Source organism: Diachasmimorpha longicaudata, chromosome 14 (assembly GCF_034640455.1).
Source record: "Diachasmimorpha longicaudata isolate KC_UGA_2023 chromosome 14, iyDiaLong2, whole genome shotgun sequence".
NCBI lineage: Eukaryota > Metazoa > Arthropoda > Insecta > Hymenoptera > Braconidae > Diachasmimorpha > Diachasmimorpha longicaudata.
Genome location: NC_087238.1, coordinates 5,267,179 through 5,285,843, shown reverse-complemented (window position 1 = coordinate 5,285,843; position 18,665 = coordinate 5,267,179). Strand labels below are relative to the sequence as shown.

The following is an 18,665-nucleotide window of genomic DNA, read 5'->3' as shown; positions in this document are numbered from 1 at the left end:
CAAACGAGCAAATCTTTATATTAATGATCTACAAACGAATTCCTACAAAACTAACTCCATTTCAATTAAAAAAGACGATTTTTTCCGGACAGCATCATCGACAAAATTAAAATGATAATTATTAATTATCCACGGGGCTACAAACAAAATAAATACATATACAATGATGCACTGACCATTTCACGATCATATCCATCTTTCAGTTCTTCCATTTACAACCCCCCTCCCCCTCAGAGCAGTTACATTGTTGTTAAAATATCGTTGAATGTAGAAAGAAACATTAAATTATCGTGGCACTGAATAATCCATAAGACCACATTTTTGTACAGAAAGTTCTTATTATTTATACATTACAACGAGTAAACGTGTATTTATAATTTGTTTATGTACATCGAGCAGACATCATCGATGGCCAAAATATTTTACAATTTCTTGTTGTTTTTCAGTCATTCTCTTTTTGTTCATTAAAAATGACTTATTTCGTAGTTGTAGACTATCGCATTAATTTATCTATGATTTTTCTACGAAAATCACTAAACCTGTTGACACATGTACACTATTCATTCATAATGAAGTGGAATAGAAACATGAATGGGTAGACACATTCGAAAATTTTCAAAAGATCAGAAGATTTCGGATTATTTCGAATCAGAATGAACTTCCCAAATAAAATATTTGTCTGATAATTGGGTATAAACGTGGTAATAAAATCCTCCCTCGTTATGTAAATGAATAAACTGAACGCGTTGGATCAATATGAATATTTACATGTATTTATCGTGATTTCGGTGAACACTGAAAGCTAATTTAATTAATTAAATGGATTACACGAGATCACAAGTGAGGTTTTTTTTATTTTTCTGTATTTCAGTGGAATTTGTTAAAATTTAAAGCTTCAGACTGTGTCAATAACCAAAAAGACCTCGCTACTCATCAATTACCATTGATTGACTTTTTCACCATTAATTTCAATTAATTATTTACAAAATCGACACTTTCATAACATCGAGTAATGGCTGTGATGGCGATGATTCTCATGAATCGGAAATTAATCTCTCCCGATAAATCGTATATTAATAATTGAGTAAAGCATACGATTTATATTTACAATTCATTCAAGGGAGCCTCGAGGGGTTATGCAACTTCATTAACGCTAATTAATTATCTTAACGACGATTCTCGTATTTACAAATCGATTTAATAACCGGACTATAATTAATACTCCAATTGTTTTTATCATAGTATTTACAGAAGATCGTTAGCACATTGATTGTGAGGAATGTACAACTACTTTCGTTTTATTATTATAACAATTGTGGATTTTATTATTCCGAGAGTTTCTTCCTCTCGTGCGTTAGTCGCCTTTTTCCGCGTTGCGATGAAAAATTCCTCTCACCAATAAAATTTCCGAAATAAATAAAATGTGATCACACAGTTCATAAATTCACATTCACATTCCCATAACGTAATTTATTAATTACCGCCTCAGATAATTAATCAAGAAAGGGAGAAATAATTTTAACCCTTAGACTTTCTCGTATAGTCCTGCACAAAGGAACGAAATATTTTTCCGTTGGAAAATCAGTAGGAAAAAATGCAAAGGATTATTTCCCATTTCTTTTGACTCCAGAATTAATATTAATTTTTCCACTGAACTAATCACCATAAAAATACAGTCAATAGTATTGTAAAGACAACTGCATTCGAGTACGTGAATGATAGAATCGCTGCACTTTTCGATGGCATCGATTGTGCTGTTTTGTCAGGCTGTATTGTCTCGCCATTACCTTTTCTCTCCGTTTTTGCATCGGTGCTGGGCCTCTCCATTAATTGGGCGCCTGTGGAAAATTAATTTTGATGAGAATAATTAGAAATTTCCGTCGAAATTGTAATGTTTCGAGTCTCCAAAGAATTACATTATAAAACCTGACTTTAATCCAATCTTGAGTCGCCCCTTTTATCCCCATAAATAACTAATTAAATAAAAAAAACTTTCGAATAAACTTGAAAATAAAAAATTGGTGAGTAATTGAATGAAAATAACGCTCCCTAATTTACAAAAGGAAATGAAAACTCTTTAAATCATATCCTCAATTACATAAACAAAAGTTTCGTGAGCTGAATGGAGCTGCAGTCTGAAATTCCAAACTTTTCTTGTGCTCCGAATTTTGATTTCCCGGTAAAAGTCGTACCATTTTCCGCTCTCCCTCTGTTGCGATTTTCATACCCAGATTTTCATGAAATTCTCTGCTTCTAAATACACTCTATTAGTAATTGAATTCATTGTACGTAATTTCGATATACAGCAACTTCGTTACTCTCGACTTTATTCAGCTCATTGGCTGCGAGTTACGATATGTTATTGCGATATGATGGCAGTTGCCCTAGAATTACTCCAATAATTAATAGGCAAACTATGAAATTGAATGAATCACCGATCATTAGGTTGATACAGTCGATTAATTGATAGGTGATTAAATTATTCACCTCGTTTCTCATTGGCGGTGGATTTCGATGTATCGAGGAATTCGTTGAAACTCGGGGCAATAGTGGCACTCGATTTTGGTCGAGTTCTCCTTTTATTCTCAACTGTAAACATTTACAGATAATGACAGACCTCAATTAATTATTTCCTTCACTTTTTGCATTTTAACGCACCTTTTATGGTGGGTGGTGGAAGCCGTGTTGTTGTTGTTGTTGTGGTTGTGGTTGGGGTGGTCGTTGGGGTATCAATTCCTAAAAAAATGAATTTTAATTACCTCAACATACCTAACAAAGTAAATAAATGATAATAATTGTCAGAAAATCATCCAAAAAGTGTATTCAACGTAAACTATTTAAAAGTGTCTTTATTAAGTTATTTATTTATCATTTTTTATATTCTCCAGTCGTAATATTTCATAGAAAACAATATTCCGTACAAACAGAACAATATTTCCCGAAAAAACTCCATTACCCTTCGGAAGCCCTTCGAGTGTTTTTCCCTTCATCGAATCACCAAAAAATAACACCCGGACGACTCAAGATGAACGAATCACCGGAGGATCACGATTTGAAAAATGCATTCGACACGAAATAAATCGACCAACTCGTCCCTTCCTTCTGTATGATAAGGGTTAAGGTGACGTTTACCCGGGGCCCTGTGAGTCAGTAAAACCTAGAGGGCTCTTCCAAGATAAATCGACAGGGAATAAAGTTGAATGACATGATCGTCGTGTCCAAGTATCGATTTAAAACCCAGTCATGGGGGTAACAAACGTCGTCGCCAGGTCTATCCCTTCCGATACCTTTCTATCCCTTCAAAATAATGTATTATCCATTAGCTACGCATATTAATAGATCATTGAAATGTAATTAAATTGGATAATTAATGGATTGATCAAGCACCGGAGAAATTAGGGGCATGACCACGAGTCCAATGGCAAAATGTCGGTACTGATCACTGAACATGATGATAGAAGGTAATTAAGGAATTGAGTGATAGAGAGGGTCATTAGTTGAAAAATATTCCACTCCATTACATAATTGTAATGTCAAATAATTTCTGGAGAAAAGGCAGAAACTCGTAAAAATATTTTCACAACCACGACTGGAAGTCCTGAGCAAATGGAAGTAGGAAAATACATGAAGATAACATGGCAGACATTGTACCATCGCTGAGGCAGAAGCCAACAGAATGTACCCTGGCATATTACCGGGAGCCCAACCATTGCGAGATGAACCAGCTGTTGCTACCTCAGAATTAGCCGAAGGCACTAAACTTTACTAAATTAGTTGAGATTTATGTGGGTAAACGACGACTGTGAATTCTCAGTAAGGAATATCCCTAGATCAAGTGCATGAAGACATGGACAAAAAATTTGGATAAATTTTATATTGTAATTCCGATAAAAATTGCTGTGTGGTACAGTAAAAAAATGAAGGAAGGCACGATAAAATAAATTGACTGATAGGAATTTTGAAAAAGATTTTTCTAAATTTTGCGTTCAACGTTAAATAAAAAATTAAAGACTCTGACATTTTGTAATGCAAATTTCGGTTCTAATACCTGGCAACAGTATTTTTTAACAGATTTTTCTCTCTATTCTATTTACTGGCATAACTTCAATGCGATGATACATTTCATGTCTATTTTTCTATCTCAGAATTGTTTATCTTCCCCAGACTCGATATCCTGCTGTTGATATTGTTCCTGAGGAAGAGTTGACGGAACAAGTACTCACTTCGTCATGCCTCAGAGGACATTATTTTTATCTTTACTGACACTAGAGGAAAATCCAACGAATGGAGACGAGAGTTTAGCTTTATTTCCGAGGGATTTCATTACGATGCCTTCAGCTTTGAGACGAAAAAATGGATCGCAGGGGAAATGTACAAAATTAAATGTTTTCTCTTCCAACTTTTACTGTCTTTTTTCCAAGGACGAGAATGTAGACGAGACGGGAACAAGAGTTTCCCTGGGAAGGAGATAGAGCCAGCAAGTAACGGAAAATTATATTATTTATTCATTTACCTACCGAATATATTCAACCATAACTATTAATCTGTAAAATCGTCTTTATGATCCTCCCAGAACTTTATAATTATCCCTCCCTAAAATAACAACTCACTGTATAGTTTGATACTTCCATCGGTGGTGCCGAGTGAATTTTTGGATAAACATTTATAAATTCCATAGTCATCCGGTCCAATTTCTTTTATCGTCAGACTCATATGAACTTTGTATGCATCGACGTGGAGATTGTCTGACATCGAGGCTTCATATTTTTCTCCTGAAAATATAAATTCAATTTAAAATTCAGTGAATAATTTATCCACCGAAAATCCGTCGGAAAAGTCATTTCCATTTTTCATAAGAAAAATACAGAAGTTGGAAAAGTGAATACTAGAAATTGTCAAGTGCCGGGAGAATCATTGAGAGTACAAGGGGTGAGTACAAGGGGTGAGGGAGAAATATGGACAGTTCGAGGAGAAACGAAAAAACCCTCTGCTGAATCTCGCTTGTATCGAGTCGACTACATCGAATTTTCTTTTGCCTTTGCAGGGGTGAGGGTTGGGGGGGAGGTGTGCTTGGCTCTAGTACGTGGATAAAATACATAAGTGGTTACTGGTAACTGTGTTATTACTGAAAACGTTTGGAACGTGTTCTTTTACCGTTTGTGTAATACATCACTTGTGTATCTTGTGTTTCGAGGTGATATAAACAGGGAAAAATTAAGATATGAGTGAACGTCAAAGTAGAACACAGCAGAATTTTATATTTAATTTTTAAAAATTGTGGAGTCACCCCAACAAATCAAACGGCCTCTCGGGAACTTTAAAACACTTGATTTACGCATTATTATTATCATAATGATTCCCCGAAAAACGCAGTGAGAAGTATTTCAAGGATTTTCTGAGACAGAAAACTTTTCTGCGGGAAAATAACCCAGAGCTGAATGCATTTATGGGGTGTGAGTGGGGGTGGGGTGGCAGTGGTTTTGCCGATTCACTGGTATAACCATTAAGTATGGACTCCGGCAAACGAAAGAAAAACTTTCATCGGCTTAAAGTTTGAAAAGAAGATGAAAAACTTTAACGACGTTGAACTACGATCTAAGCACACAAGGGATGGGTGTCTCACCCCTTCGAGAATGTTTCTCATCCCCATCGGCTGAATTTCATTGACGACAGAATGTCGCGCTGAAAAGTCGAGGACTGAAAATTATATCAATATTTTCTCAAATCTCCATTTTCAAAAATTATTTATTTTAATTTATTTCATCAGAGAAAGAAATTAGAGCAGTAAAAACAGGGCTTCAGTCGCGAATATTTTCGTGCAAAAACTTAACTCGTAATTCTTGGATTATACTCGCTTTTATACCCTTGGCACTACCACCACGATATTCCAAGGAGAAAAGGGTCACATGCGGGTGACAGCCATCACGTTTAAACTCTGTTCATTCTCTCCCTTTTTACGATTCATTTTTTTTACCGTCCGACCGTTCCATCGATTTAAAAATCTATAAACAATTTAATTATTTCACGAATCAGCACTCACGTAACACGGAATCATTTAATTGCCATTAGCCCCCTGGTGAAGGTATTAGTGACGTAGAGTGGACAGTGAGTACAGCGGGTTATCACTTGATACGTTATCATAACTGCTAACGAGGGGTGTTCAATTGAAAATGAGAAAAAAAATATTATCGGACCTCTCGCTATTCTCGAATCGTTACACAACCGCCATAAAAAGTATTTCTATTTTTTTATTACTGTGAAAGTGGATCGAACAAGTTCGGTCTGACTGACAGCCACTGCCACTGCCTCGTGCATGGACTGACAGTTATTTAACAATTCACTTTTCCATCGCAAAATCCATTAAAAGTTGCGGATAAATCGTATTTGAAAAGTTGAGGAATATTTTACTTTAAAACCGGTCAATTTTATCGAACCCCTCGCCATTCTCATTGATCACTGGCTCACTAATTTCCCTCTCCCCAACTACTGAAACAATTCTGAATTGATTTTTCCACTCAGCTGCAGTACTATCGGGCCACAACTAGAGTTCAGACTCTGTCTAATTAACCAACCGCATCGGCATCTGCATAATACGCAACTGGAGGTGTTCTTGTTGCATCTGCAGTGAGAAAGGGGTGGGAAAAGCGAACACCGAACGGGGTGGCACGTTATCCCGGATGTTATTACTCCCTGCCTCCCTCTCATTCGTTCAACCACTGGAGAATTCAAGGGTATTAACGGTGACAACAGTGATTTATTAATCTGCACTACAACATCGACTTCCGATTGTACAAGGCTTAATTGTCCATGTGGATTGTATAGATGCCCAACTGCTCCAATTAATTGCTATTGAGTTTCGTGAAAATTTATTTTTAAGCTACATGTCGCACTGACACTACAAACAACTGACCAGTTTTGCTCCGTTATCTGTCAAGACGGAGGATCTCTAACTAATTTTCCAAATTTCTCTTCATATGGAGAGATCGAGCGGAAAAAGTAGTAAATTTTTAATTAGTCAGCCATCGTCAGGCAAAAAAAATATCTACTCACCATTCGATATGATATCGTCATTCTGTCTCGTCCAATAATTGATTGACTTCGGAAAGGCCTCAAAATGACACTCTAGAGTTGTCTGCGAACCCTCCTCAGCCCCCACTAACTGATTCTGAATCATGATCATCGGTGGAACTGAAGAAAAAAAAATTAATTAACCAGAAAAAAAATGGCGAGGGATCACTATCAACATTTTAAAATCATAGTGTTATAAATGTTGGTCTCTCCCGCATCTGAAACCCCCGAAAGACAACGAAATCGAGGAAACGAGAAGGGGCGATTGGTGGAAGACTCGCGGGGGTGAGAGAGGGTGGGGGTGATAGAGACAAGAGAGATAAAAAGCGTTGACGTTTGGCAAACGATGAGAAATCGATCTATAAATAAAAATAGTAGAGTGAGCCCTCAGTTATCCTCAGAGCCTCCCAACGGGGTCGTTACACGTTTTCTTGGCAGTGGTATAGTCAACGAAGCGTCCGACGATGGCCAATCACATTTTTTTTTACGCCTCCATTTCTAGTTTTTTTTTTCTCTATATCCCAGGCCCTTTTCCCCGGGTGATGATGTGAATTCTGCTGAGGTAAGTGGTCATTTTGACAATTAAAGACGTGAAGGGGCTGAATATACTCACAGTGAACGATGAGCATTATTCTCTTGCTGACTGTTGGGGGCACACCGTTGGAGGCTATGCAGAGGTAAGCGCCCATGTGAAGGCGATTTACCCTCGTGATGTTTAGAAAAACCCCATTAACACTCGTGACTGAAATTAAGGGAGAATTGGGGAGCGATAAGTCTTCAGGAATTAAATATTTTTAAATAAATTAGAATTAGAAAAAAAAATTATTTTATTCCAAAGGAGCATCAAACCCGGGTTCTCCAGATGGCCATTCATTAGTTATTAACAAATATCCAGTTGACTCTATTCAATTATATCGTAATTACGATTGCAATAATAATTATGAGGTAATTGCTACAGTGATGTGTTCCTCGGATCCCGCAAAGGGAACCACAGAAATCCTTTGTCGGTGTAATCAGCTCCTGTGTGAGGAACTTCTCCGATCAACGTCACAAACCGAAATTAATCAATTACCCTGCTCACCCTCCCCGGGAAAATTCAAATGGAATGAGTGAATGGGAAACTTTAATGGAGCTTTCGAGTGTAGTTGTGAAAGCTCTGTCATATCTATTATCACTGACCTGAGAGGTAAAAACTATTTAATCCATTCATCTCGCCTCCACCCGTACCCTCTGATAAACGCAAAAGCAATAATATCATACAATCACAGCTCTGATCATAACAATAAATCAGGGGGTGAAATTTTCGCAGGACCAGTGGGAATTGAACGGAGTGAAACAAAAGGGGATAAAAAATTGTGGGGATGATCATGAGTCACCTATGGAATATTTGATAATATGATAGCCAGGATATCCAGTGATAAATTGGTGAGGGTGGTGGGGGATGAGGGGAACGGTGAGAAGAGGGAGATTTGGGTCGAAAGGTTTTTCGGGTTTATTGTTGCGCGAGAGGGTAATTATTACGATTAATCATAACTATAGTTGGGAGCCTTCGTAACAGCTTATCGCAGCATCCGAGGGTGGAGAGGTAAATGATTGAATTCAAAGGGTGACGTAGGGGCGAAGGGGAGAGAAAACGTTTGGGATTGAGGGCGTGAAATTTTTAATTGGATCGAGGGAATTTTTGGAAGTAATTTTTTTTTCTGTTGAATATCATTTTTTTTGCGTTTGCGAGGGGTGGATTTTTTTCGCGAATTGAATAAGGAGAATGGAGGAGCTCGAGTGACAACTCGAAGAGAATTTTCTCGAGAACCAGAGGTAAAAGGAATGTGGTCAGCATGTGCTGAATCAGCTGAGCGAAAATCCTCATGTATAATGGTCTGTATCTTCGTTTGCCAACTAAAAGCCGACTTTTTCAAGCATGAAAAAATCGCGAGAGCTTCTCTGCCCTTTTCATCACGAAAACTCCCCCAGGAAAATAGTTCTCAGTTTGGAATTTCAGGATCAGTATTCATGGTGAATGAATGAATGAGCTTTGGAGAAGTTGATGAGGATGAATCATTCGCATCAATCGTTACTGTTTGTTGCAATCAAAATTTTCAGGGGATATCAATTGAATTCTGAATGTATCACGCTGCTGTAAGCATCGTTGAAGGCCTCGGGGGGTCCCTTTTGTTTAACGAGTAGCTGGATATAGCAATTACCTCGGTTGGTTCAATGACTCGAGTGTTACGAGCAACAAGTTCTATAGGTGCATTGTGTTTACTCCGAGTCTGGCGTATCTGATAGGCCTCAAGAGTTGAGAAACTTCACAATAAGAGGGACTCAAGAACCTTTTATCATGCCCCAGATACGTTGGTGAATGCATCTTGCAGGAAAATATGAATTGATAAAACAGTAGAGCATTGACTTTACATTTTCCTTATTTTATTATTCGATTCGGTCAATTTAAACGATTCATTTACCCCATTCAATTAAAATTTATTTAATTCAAATAAATTATTTTTTGGGCCTAGGGACTCTTTTATCAGAAATTGCAATGCAACAGGTCAAATTACTGATGAGTTTTATATCCAACTCTTCAACCTCCCACCACATAATAAACCTCGAAATATTCGCATTGTCCAAGTTTAATTGACAGACTGTTGGCAGTTCGTGCATTTATTATGAACAAATGCCCTTATTGTGTACATCACAACAGAAAATACAAAACCCTCGGTCGTTAATTCATAGTTTACCTTCCTCATCAGTAGCAAGTACTATCTTTTCACCAGATTCACGTTTCCAAGTGATATTGGGCGCTGGGGATCCATTTGCTGCACAACGAAGACTTACATTGCTGCCCTCTCTCACCACCATATCAGTGCTGGTTGGATAATCAAGAATGTCAGGGGGCACTGAAATATTGTAATGAGTTCGTGAAAATTTTCATTGTGCTCTTGATAAAATTACTGTTATTCAAAACAATGGGATGGAAAATTTATTCTGAGGGTTCATTAGAATTCCAGAGCTGGGTCATCCAGGGTCTGGGGTGTCCAAATCGAGGGGTAAAATATTTCTTCATTGGAAGTCTCTAGTCACAAGAAAGTCAAGTAATTTATGAGTTACCAACAACTTTGAGACGTCCAACTTGACTCAACATTGGATCAGTATTAATTTGACACATGTAGTCCCCTTGATCGCTCTCCCTGACGTCCTTTATATGCAAATACCAGGCTCGGTGATCACTGTGTGTCACTGCTATCCTGTGGTTCTTCGTAATTACGTGAACAGCTATTGTCAAAATAGTCTGAGTGTTGACTTGCAGCCAGGCAACCTGAAAAATATTTATTTGACTTGTCATTGTTGTTGCACCTTCATATTATCACAATGACAGCTATCAATGTACCCATTACTATCAAACTGTAATCCTTTTATGTGACAGCCACTGTCACGAAAGTGGATGCTCAACCCCTTCGGAGGTGTACACGCTGATCATGGGAATCGGTCTGCTTACAGTTAGGGGAGGGTATTTGCTACCGTACAGGCGTTTTAGGAATCGGTGGGTGGTTGGAATAAGGGTAGGGAAAATCGACGGTTCGTTGGTAAACGTTCCTGGGCGGTGCTGGTGAATCCCTCTGGGCTCTAGTTGGAATACGTGCATCAGAGACAACCTGGTCGATAGTACACAGGACTCCAGTGCATTTCCAGACGTTACAAAGGCAGTACCTGGGGCTCCTTAACGCCCAGATGACAATCATCACGCGTCACACGTCATCTGGGTCTGGGTTATTACCCTGCGAGGTTTGAATTCAGATTTCGGGGATTGGAAAACTATAAAATGATCCCAAATTAATTACGACTCATTACCTGCCCCCTTATTCGATTAATAGTTTATCCATCTGGTTTTGGGGATGAAAAAATACGAAAATGGGGGTTTTACGAATTTTTATTTATTGAAATTCTGGTCAGAGCTGGAAATTGTGGGTTGCGGAGGTACGAGAGCGATGTTTTAAAAAATAGTCGGCACTTTCATGTTTCATCGCTAGAGCGGTTTTGCTACTTTAACAACAAAGCACAAAGTGTATACCTGTAGCATCAGTAGATTCATCGTGACATATTCGCGACTGACGCAACCCCGTTCATCCGGTTTCTCTACCTAAAGCCTTGTGAGATGCACTTTGTAGTGTGTACACACACACGATTTAATTGTTCACATGATTACTAGGTGCATTTGCACCACACTCAAGTGAACTTCCAATTTCCCAAAGCAAAATTATTTTCCTGAATGTTGTCAAAGGAAATGTCTGACGTGTGGTACAAAATGAGTGGAATAAAAAGGCGAAGATTAATGGGAAAAAAATTAAATAGTGGGAGGATTAATTATTGTCGCATTGTTAGTGAGAAAGGCCGCAGGCAATTGATCGGTAATTTTGCTTGTGCGAGGGCCATCGAGACTTAGTGTACTATATATTATGCCTGTGGAGATGGTTATGGTACAGGAGATCCAGGTGAGAGGTGCCTTTATCGATAAATAAATTGAAACGCTGAGGAATTTAGTTGTTAAATTGCTCCAGGGCAACTTGCCATTTCCTCGAGATTACACTGATAATTGGTTGGAATGAGAGTGATAGACAGACAATGGTAATGGTAAATGAGAATTTTCGTCACCCGGGGGTGCGCTGTCGTGCTATTGTTTTGATGGAGAATTGTGAATAGGTTTTTTAGGGAGGAGAATGGGAGCGAGAGAAAGTCGTTATTCCCAGGTTATGATTTCGAATGGATAAGTCAGATTAGAATTAAACTAGTGGTTCGTGACAGCTCCAGGGGGTGAGGCTATTATACTGGGGGATGATGGAACTGATAAAAAATTGGTTGACAAACTTTAACTGCCAATCGTTTATGTTAAAATGTGTCAACTATGAAACGTGATATTTTCCGGTTGGATTAATAGTTTTAACAACTAGAATTTTGCAATCTGCGAGGGTGAATTTCTTGGAATATACATCACTACCCCCCAGTGATTGAACGGGAATCGTTCCGGGTCTCCGTCAGCCACTTTAAGGCACTTCGTCCCTGGATACATATACGAGACTTCCCGAGGACCCTCCGCCTGAGCGATTGTGCAAACTTAGCTTGTAATTCGAAGACCAAAGGCGTCACCTCCCGAGGATCCCAGGAAGTAGTGCAACGGAAGGAAAATCCTGGAGAATTTGCACAGGGTAATTCTCATGATAGTCAGCTTGAAAAATAAAAGTCTCAAGTTTCACCCCTCCCTGCGGTTCTAACGGTCTCCTGCACGCCTCTAACAACTCACTGACCCAAAAGTATGCATTCCTAATTAGGCGAGAGGAGTTAATAATCATAATGCACCCGAATTAATTTTTTTTTCTCTCCGAAAATCCCTGGAATCCCTGGATCTGTGAATCGACGAATCTGCACTGAATCCCAATGGTTGATATCCGACTTTGATTAGAAATTTGCAAATTTCATTAGGCGACAGATCTTACCACCCGCGTCAATCATTTGGGCCTTTCTCTCCCGTCACATTGACGCGAGTGTTCTATACCCTGGGATACGCCACTGGAGTTTATTCCCAGCGTCAATCGTGACCCAGATGGTGCTTCCGTTCAGCATGACGGTGGTGTGAAGCACGTCCAACTAAACGACCCCTTCAATCCACCCCGCATTGTGCAACCAACGAGTTCGGGTTTATTATATAATATATAGGGTGAGACCAGGGCATGGCAACTGTTTATCAAGACTGAAGTATTGACAGGCCGAAAAATTCAACCCATCCGGTTTTCCCAAGTTTTTAATAAATAATGCGGTATTCTGGAAAATCCCGGACCGGCTGGAGCGAGTGAAATTACAAACTCCGAGGCTTTTAAATTCTGTTAAAAAATAAAACGTGAGCTTTGAAGGGAAAAGCTCGAGTGATTACACGTAGAGAAAAAGGGATAATTTTTATCGCGTGGTTCCATTGGTGTGACCAACACCGATGATATTGTAAAGTTCGGCTTCCCCCTTCATTCTGACGACTCCATAAATATTATGATTTTTTAAATTATCCTGTTGATTTCGAACGGTCATTGCAGAGGTCAATATATGCCATTGAGTGGATTAAAACCAGCCTCGAGGATATATTCCCGTGACAGCCCTTCAAACTCGTTTTTCATTCCCCAGCATCCGTCGGGTGATTATTCCACTCGGTGAGAGGCTCTCTGGCTCCTGTATTGTAACGCTCCCTGCATTATCGATCGAATCGTTCAATAATAATTGACATCCACGCGTAATATTTGGTTGATGGTATTAGGTATCGTTAGGATTATGGGATTTATCAACCGAATGCGGTGAATTGAGGGAGGGGAATAATTGAGTTAATGTGTTGAAATGGGCTACTCCATAAAATCCATCCACTGATAAAAGAATTCCGTTAATGGCGCCTGTTCCGTTCGAAATTCCCATTCATTGTTTCCATTTTTTATCCACTTTTTATATTTTTAAAATTCTTCTCTGCGTCGCCTGAGGGCTGTCTCTGGATACAGAGACGACGAGAATTCGTAATCAATTTATTTTCGTCGGGGAAGGATGTTTAATATTGTAAAGTGAATTAGTCGTCAGACGTCGTCGCATTTGAATTCAAATGCAGACGGAAGATGAAGATTAAAATGAATTAAATTCATTGGGATGTCATTTTGGCATCTGCATCGTCTCGATATCTTTGTCAACAAAAAAGTTCAGGAGTTGAAAAGGGTACCAGGACTAACACGATCTCTGATGTTGTGCCACGGGGGATGTTCTCACAGCAGCACACGGGAAACGAAGACTTATGCGACAGCCCACGGTGAACTTTCAAATTAAGCGCTAACTTTCTCTGTCAGAATGGTTTTTCTTTCCTCTGTCGAGTTGCTCGGTTCAACTTTTTTCCGCATCCCTCGACCCGCTGGGCGGTTAATAAAATAAAATATAGGCTCTCGTCTGCAGTAGATAGTTGATGAATTCTGATTAGAAGTAATATTGATAAAGTCGGAGTTTGAAACCCTCATCACGTGAAGTTGTGAAATTTAATTGATGGAAATAAAATCGATTGCATCGGAGACTAGAGAAATCTTTATTTCTACGATGTCATTAACAGTCTGCCATAAAATATCGATTGAGCGTAATTAACTTTTGATGTTGCCATATGAGGTTCAGAATATAAAAATGATAATAAGAAAATGTTGAGTTAGTTAAATCGATCCCTTCGTAAATTATTGAACATTAAAATTGTCCTCGCGTACTCCACAGTACCATAATGTCATTCGAATAATCCATTCGTCCGACTAAAATAAAACTTTTCCACTTAATCCACTTTTTCCATAAAATTGACGGTCGTGTTCAACGTGATAAATTCAATAAATTCAATGCTCCACGCGTTAATGGAACTCATTTTATCATCTGGAAAGAATGTTGAAAGCGCCGATTTGTTTGAATTTAATATCCCAGTGATTTCAGATCACCAAAGAGCTGAATAAATATTTGTAGAAAAGTTCCGCCTGCTGACACTGCCACTTCCTCCATCGTCCTCCAACTCTGCCGTTAACTTCCTTGAAAATTGTATATAGTAGTCAGAAGTAACTGGTTTTCGAATGGCGCAGAGTGAAATGACAGCGGTGAGAAAAGGGCGGAATAGGAGAATGAGTATTTTCACTCTGCAGCCCCTTTCCACAGTAGTGTTACTAGGAAAACAAAGTTTACCATAGCTTTATCGTGGAAATAACGCCTGACGAACGGGTGAAAGGAGAAGAAAATATCAGTTGTACCACGTGTTTTCCCTCAAGTTTATGGGTTACTCTGATGTTATGTTCATAACGCTACTTTCAACTTTGCGATACTGATATGTTTGTCGATGCAAAACACTTAACATCCAACTTATTGACAAAGTAATATTGCTCCTGAGAGCTCTAGAAGATCCTTCTAATAGTCCAATAACTCAAAATAATCAAAATCAACAATTTCCCGCGTCAATTCCGCAACAATTCCCAAACATTTCACCCCAACAACCCCCGACCCACCATTATCCACCACAATGGAACGATACGATGCCCCGGAAGTCTAAGAAATGCTAAACAAACAGGATCAAGTTCGTCGAAGTCCACCACAACAATGTCCACTCGAAACTAATAAATAAATAAATTCCCCACTCGTCCGACTAAAATAAAACTTCTCCACTTAATCCACTTCTCCATAAAATTGACGGCCGTGTTCACCCATTATCTCTGCTATCCGATAATTCGAGCTTAAACTTACGTGCTTAATCCAAGCTATAGGACATACCAACCCCTCAATTTCTTGGAATACAGGAGGCGTTAAGGCCCTCTGACGACAATCACCAACTCACCCCGACAAACGTTGAAGCTCTCCCCAAGCTCCCGTAACATCTGATATGAAAGTAGATGGACTATGAAAAGCTGCATTCTAAGCACTCTGTTCTTGAATTCCCCCGCAACCCCACCCGCGCACCCCCGCTCACACACCACCCACCCACCCCCACCCACCCCTGTTACACCGGATTATATTCGCCCAATGACATTTCGGGGAATTTCTACGGGTCATGATACACCATAACATATTTTAATTCATCTGTTCTGTCTTTATAGCAACTCGTATTCCTTCTGTTTCCCCAACGTTTTCTTCAAGACTTCCGGTTTTAAGACGAAGGTGTGACACAACTTCGATTCAATTTATTTATTCAATTCTATTAGTCCAGTCTTTTGTGTAAATTCACAAATGATTTGAATAAATTTTTTGGAGCGTTTCAAGTATTACGTGGATAACTGCATCGATTTTACTGAAAGCTCAGAGCTTCTGATGGAAATCACGTTTCAATCCTTCGCTTCGCAACAATAGAATTGAAATCAGTGAAACAAAATATTTTTATTTCACATTCTCGTGATATTTAGTGGGTCATTGTGACCGAAATATCAACAGTACGTCAATATCCATCATTTCAACCAATTCAACTCATGTATTTTTACCCAACAGATTCTGTTTTTGATCTCACGAATGCGGTATTATTTTCTCGGTTGATACATTTTCAATGCAGTCCTGATGCGCCCGATAACAGGGCAAAGTATTTCCTGCTGGGTATTTTTATTCTTTAAAAAGATATAAAAACACTCCCTTTGACTACTGGATCTATAATTCAAACGAAGCCGAGTCTATTGTAAACGTTTTATGGGAGATGCGGAGAGCGCAGTTCTCCTGAAAGGTTACTGAGATAACAAGGCAACATACATTGTAAAAAAAACTGAAAAAACGTTGTAAAAGAAATGGAAACACTCCGCATTAGGAGAATAGGTCAACAAAATGAAAATACACTCTGAGATGTATGTTACAGTCGGCTGATGAACATTACCATTGAGATAGTGATTACGGTGTTTCCAAACTTCGTTAACGATTTTAGGAGATTACTGAATAGCCCAGCACTCAAGGCCTTTTTAGGGTTAAACTGAATTCACAGTTGAATTACAAACTTCATGTCAAATGTCTCGCAGGGTAGTCCAAAAGTGAAAGGGGGTAGATATGATAGTTTGACGTTACCTTGTAGTTTGAGAGGTGCTCCACTATACATTCAAGCACAGCGTCTCTTCCCACTGGGGCTGTTACATTTACTATAGCGCGAACGAAAGTTGGTCCTTCTGCAACAGTCAAAGGGGGATGTTACATACACATGTATATATTTCACGTGGGATAATGATAAACAGTCGACATAATAATTATGATTTTATATCCGTTTGATGGGGTAAATGACGAGTCGAAGGGTCTTGATGGAACCGTTAAGTCATCACAAATGATTTGTTAATTATTAACAAATGGTGGAGCCGACCGGAGGGCTGAGTGCGACCGACTGAATCGTGGAAGTGAATCATTTAAATTAATTAATCCAAAATCGGCGATGGGGCGTCATCCCCTCGGCAGTGGAGGAACGGTAAAGGTAATCGAAGTGGAGTCAATAATCCATGATCCGCTCAGGCAACCCCTTTCCTCGGATACCATGTAATTGGGATTCGTGCTTATCTGCGGTGCACAACCCTGTCAGACATACCTCTCTTTCACCTCTACCTCATGGAAACCTTCATTTCGCACACCAACGTCCGGATTAACGTGTGCACTACTACATGGGGACACAATAAGAGTCTTGGGGAGGGTTCTCCCAGTGGTTTTATGCCCTTTGAAATTTTCCCAGTTTCTTTTTGGTTCGTTTTTATTGTACCAGGAAAGAAGACGTTCTTTGGTCTTCGGAGGTACCGAAGTGATGGCCGATTTGCTGTGGTGCACTGTCCATGAAAACTCTGGAAGTGGTGCCTTGATCAGACCTTCATAAGGGTGGCTGGGCTGTCGTGAAGGAACTATATGTGCACGGGGAGAAATTTTAGGTAAAAATTAGACATTGAGGGGGTGAAACGAGGGACGAAGGTTAATTTTATCATAAAAATTAGAGTTCAGGGGGTGAAACAAGGGATGAAGGGCAGTTTTATCATAAAAATTATCATCTCAAGTCTCATTTTTCTAGGGCCCAAATGCCCTAATGCCCAAATTTTTACTCAAAATTTATTTTTGTGGATTTTTCGACTGGAATATAAAATACTCAGAGGGCGGGTTCGACTGCTCAGGGATGATTTAAAATTTTTTAATTACTTCGAGATTGGAATCTCGATTAGTGTCGGACTTTATCAGTGAGGGTTGTCACAACATGATAATCGTTGAAGAGGGTTTTTGGGCGTGGGCCATAGGCGATGAACCAGAGGGATTGTTCCTGGCTTGTTCCATCATCGATCTCGGGGTTGTATCGTCGTGCTGTAACGGCACGCTGAATTATCGAGTTACAGGGTACTGGTGCATATACAGCATATGTACACGAGTGTTTTGAATGCTCGGGAATATCGAATAACACATCTGCCATCGCTTTACAACGTAACTGGTATATTTTGAAATCCAGGATTTCCGGGATTCAACCTGATTGAAAATTAACCGCGAGCAGTAATTTCTGCGGATTTATCGCGAGTAATTTATTCTTCTCCGACTGAAATATTGAAATGAATTCACGATTAGTTCCTCCGAAAAGCCATTCTCATTCATCAGCTCTTCAGAACTTTCTTGGGCTACCGACTCCGCCAAAAATAACTGATTCATAACTTCTACCATTTAGATCGGTAATTATTAACGATTTAGTACTGATTACTCATCTTGTCATCTCTCCATCGTCGTTTTAATTGATTCGTCTGAATTTCGGGTCACTGAGATGTTCAAGAAAGCACGAAACTTCAATCTGAAGTTGGCTCCAAACTTCTGACTCCTCGAAGTTCAAGAATTGACGCAATTTTGGAAAAGGAACAAAATGAAAAACCATTAAACGAGTGGAATAAGTACACGAAACGACCATTATCCACCGAACAAACAGCTATTTGTACACTGAATTAATTTGCATTTCGTACCTGTGACCGGATGTACTTAAAACAATCAATAGATGTAGTACAGGATTTATGTGATTTTATATGGAATAATAATATCAATGAATCAATTAGAGCATTACGGAATTATCGTCACGGGTGCACTCCAATCTCCGCTCATTTCCA

The 18,665-nt window shown here is 39.1% G+C and overlaps 1 protein-coding gene across 1 annotated transcript in view; it reads right to left on the bottom strand.

The window, feature by feature from the left end:
• Positions 1–298: 298 nt before the first annotated feature.
• LOC135169333 (opioid-binding protein/cell adhesion molecule homolog) overlaps positions 299–18,665 on the bottom strand; it is a 45,661-nt gene continuing 27,294 nt past the window's right edge. The window contains exons 2-10 of the mRNA XM_064134239.1: positions 16,630–16,727; positions 10,174–10,381; positions 9,804–9,962; positions 7,682–7,810; positions 7,051–7,188; positions 4,611–4,772; positions 2,659–2,736; positions 2,488–2,589; positions 299–1,838 (exon numbers count right to left, since the gene is read on the bottom strand). Coding sequence (XP_063990309.1) covers positions 1,660–1,838; positions 2,488–2,589; positions 2,659–2,736; positions 4,611–4,772; positions 7,051–7,188; positions 7,682–7,810; positions 9,804–9,962; positions 10,174–10,381; positions 16,630–16,727 — 1,253 coding nt within the window. The 3' untranslated portion in view covers positions 299–1,659. The remainder of the gene's footprint in view (positions 1,839–2,487; positions 2,590–2,658; positions 2,737–4,610; positions 4,773–7,050; positions 7,189–7,681; positions 7,811–9,803; positions 9,963–10,173; positions 10,382–16,629; positions 16,728–18,665) is intronic.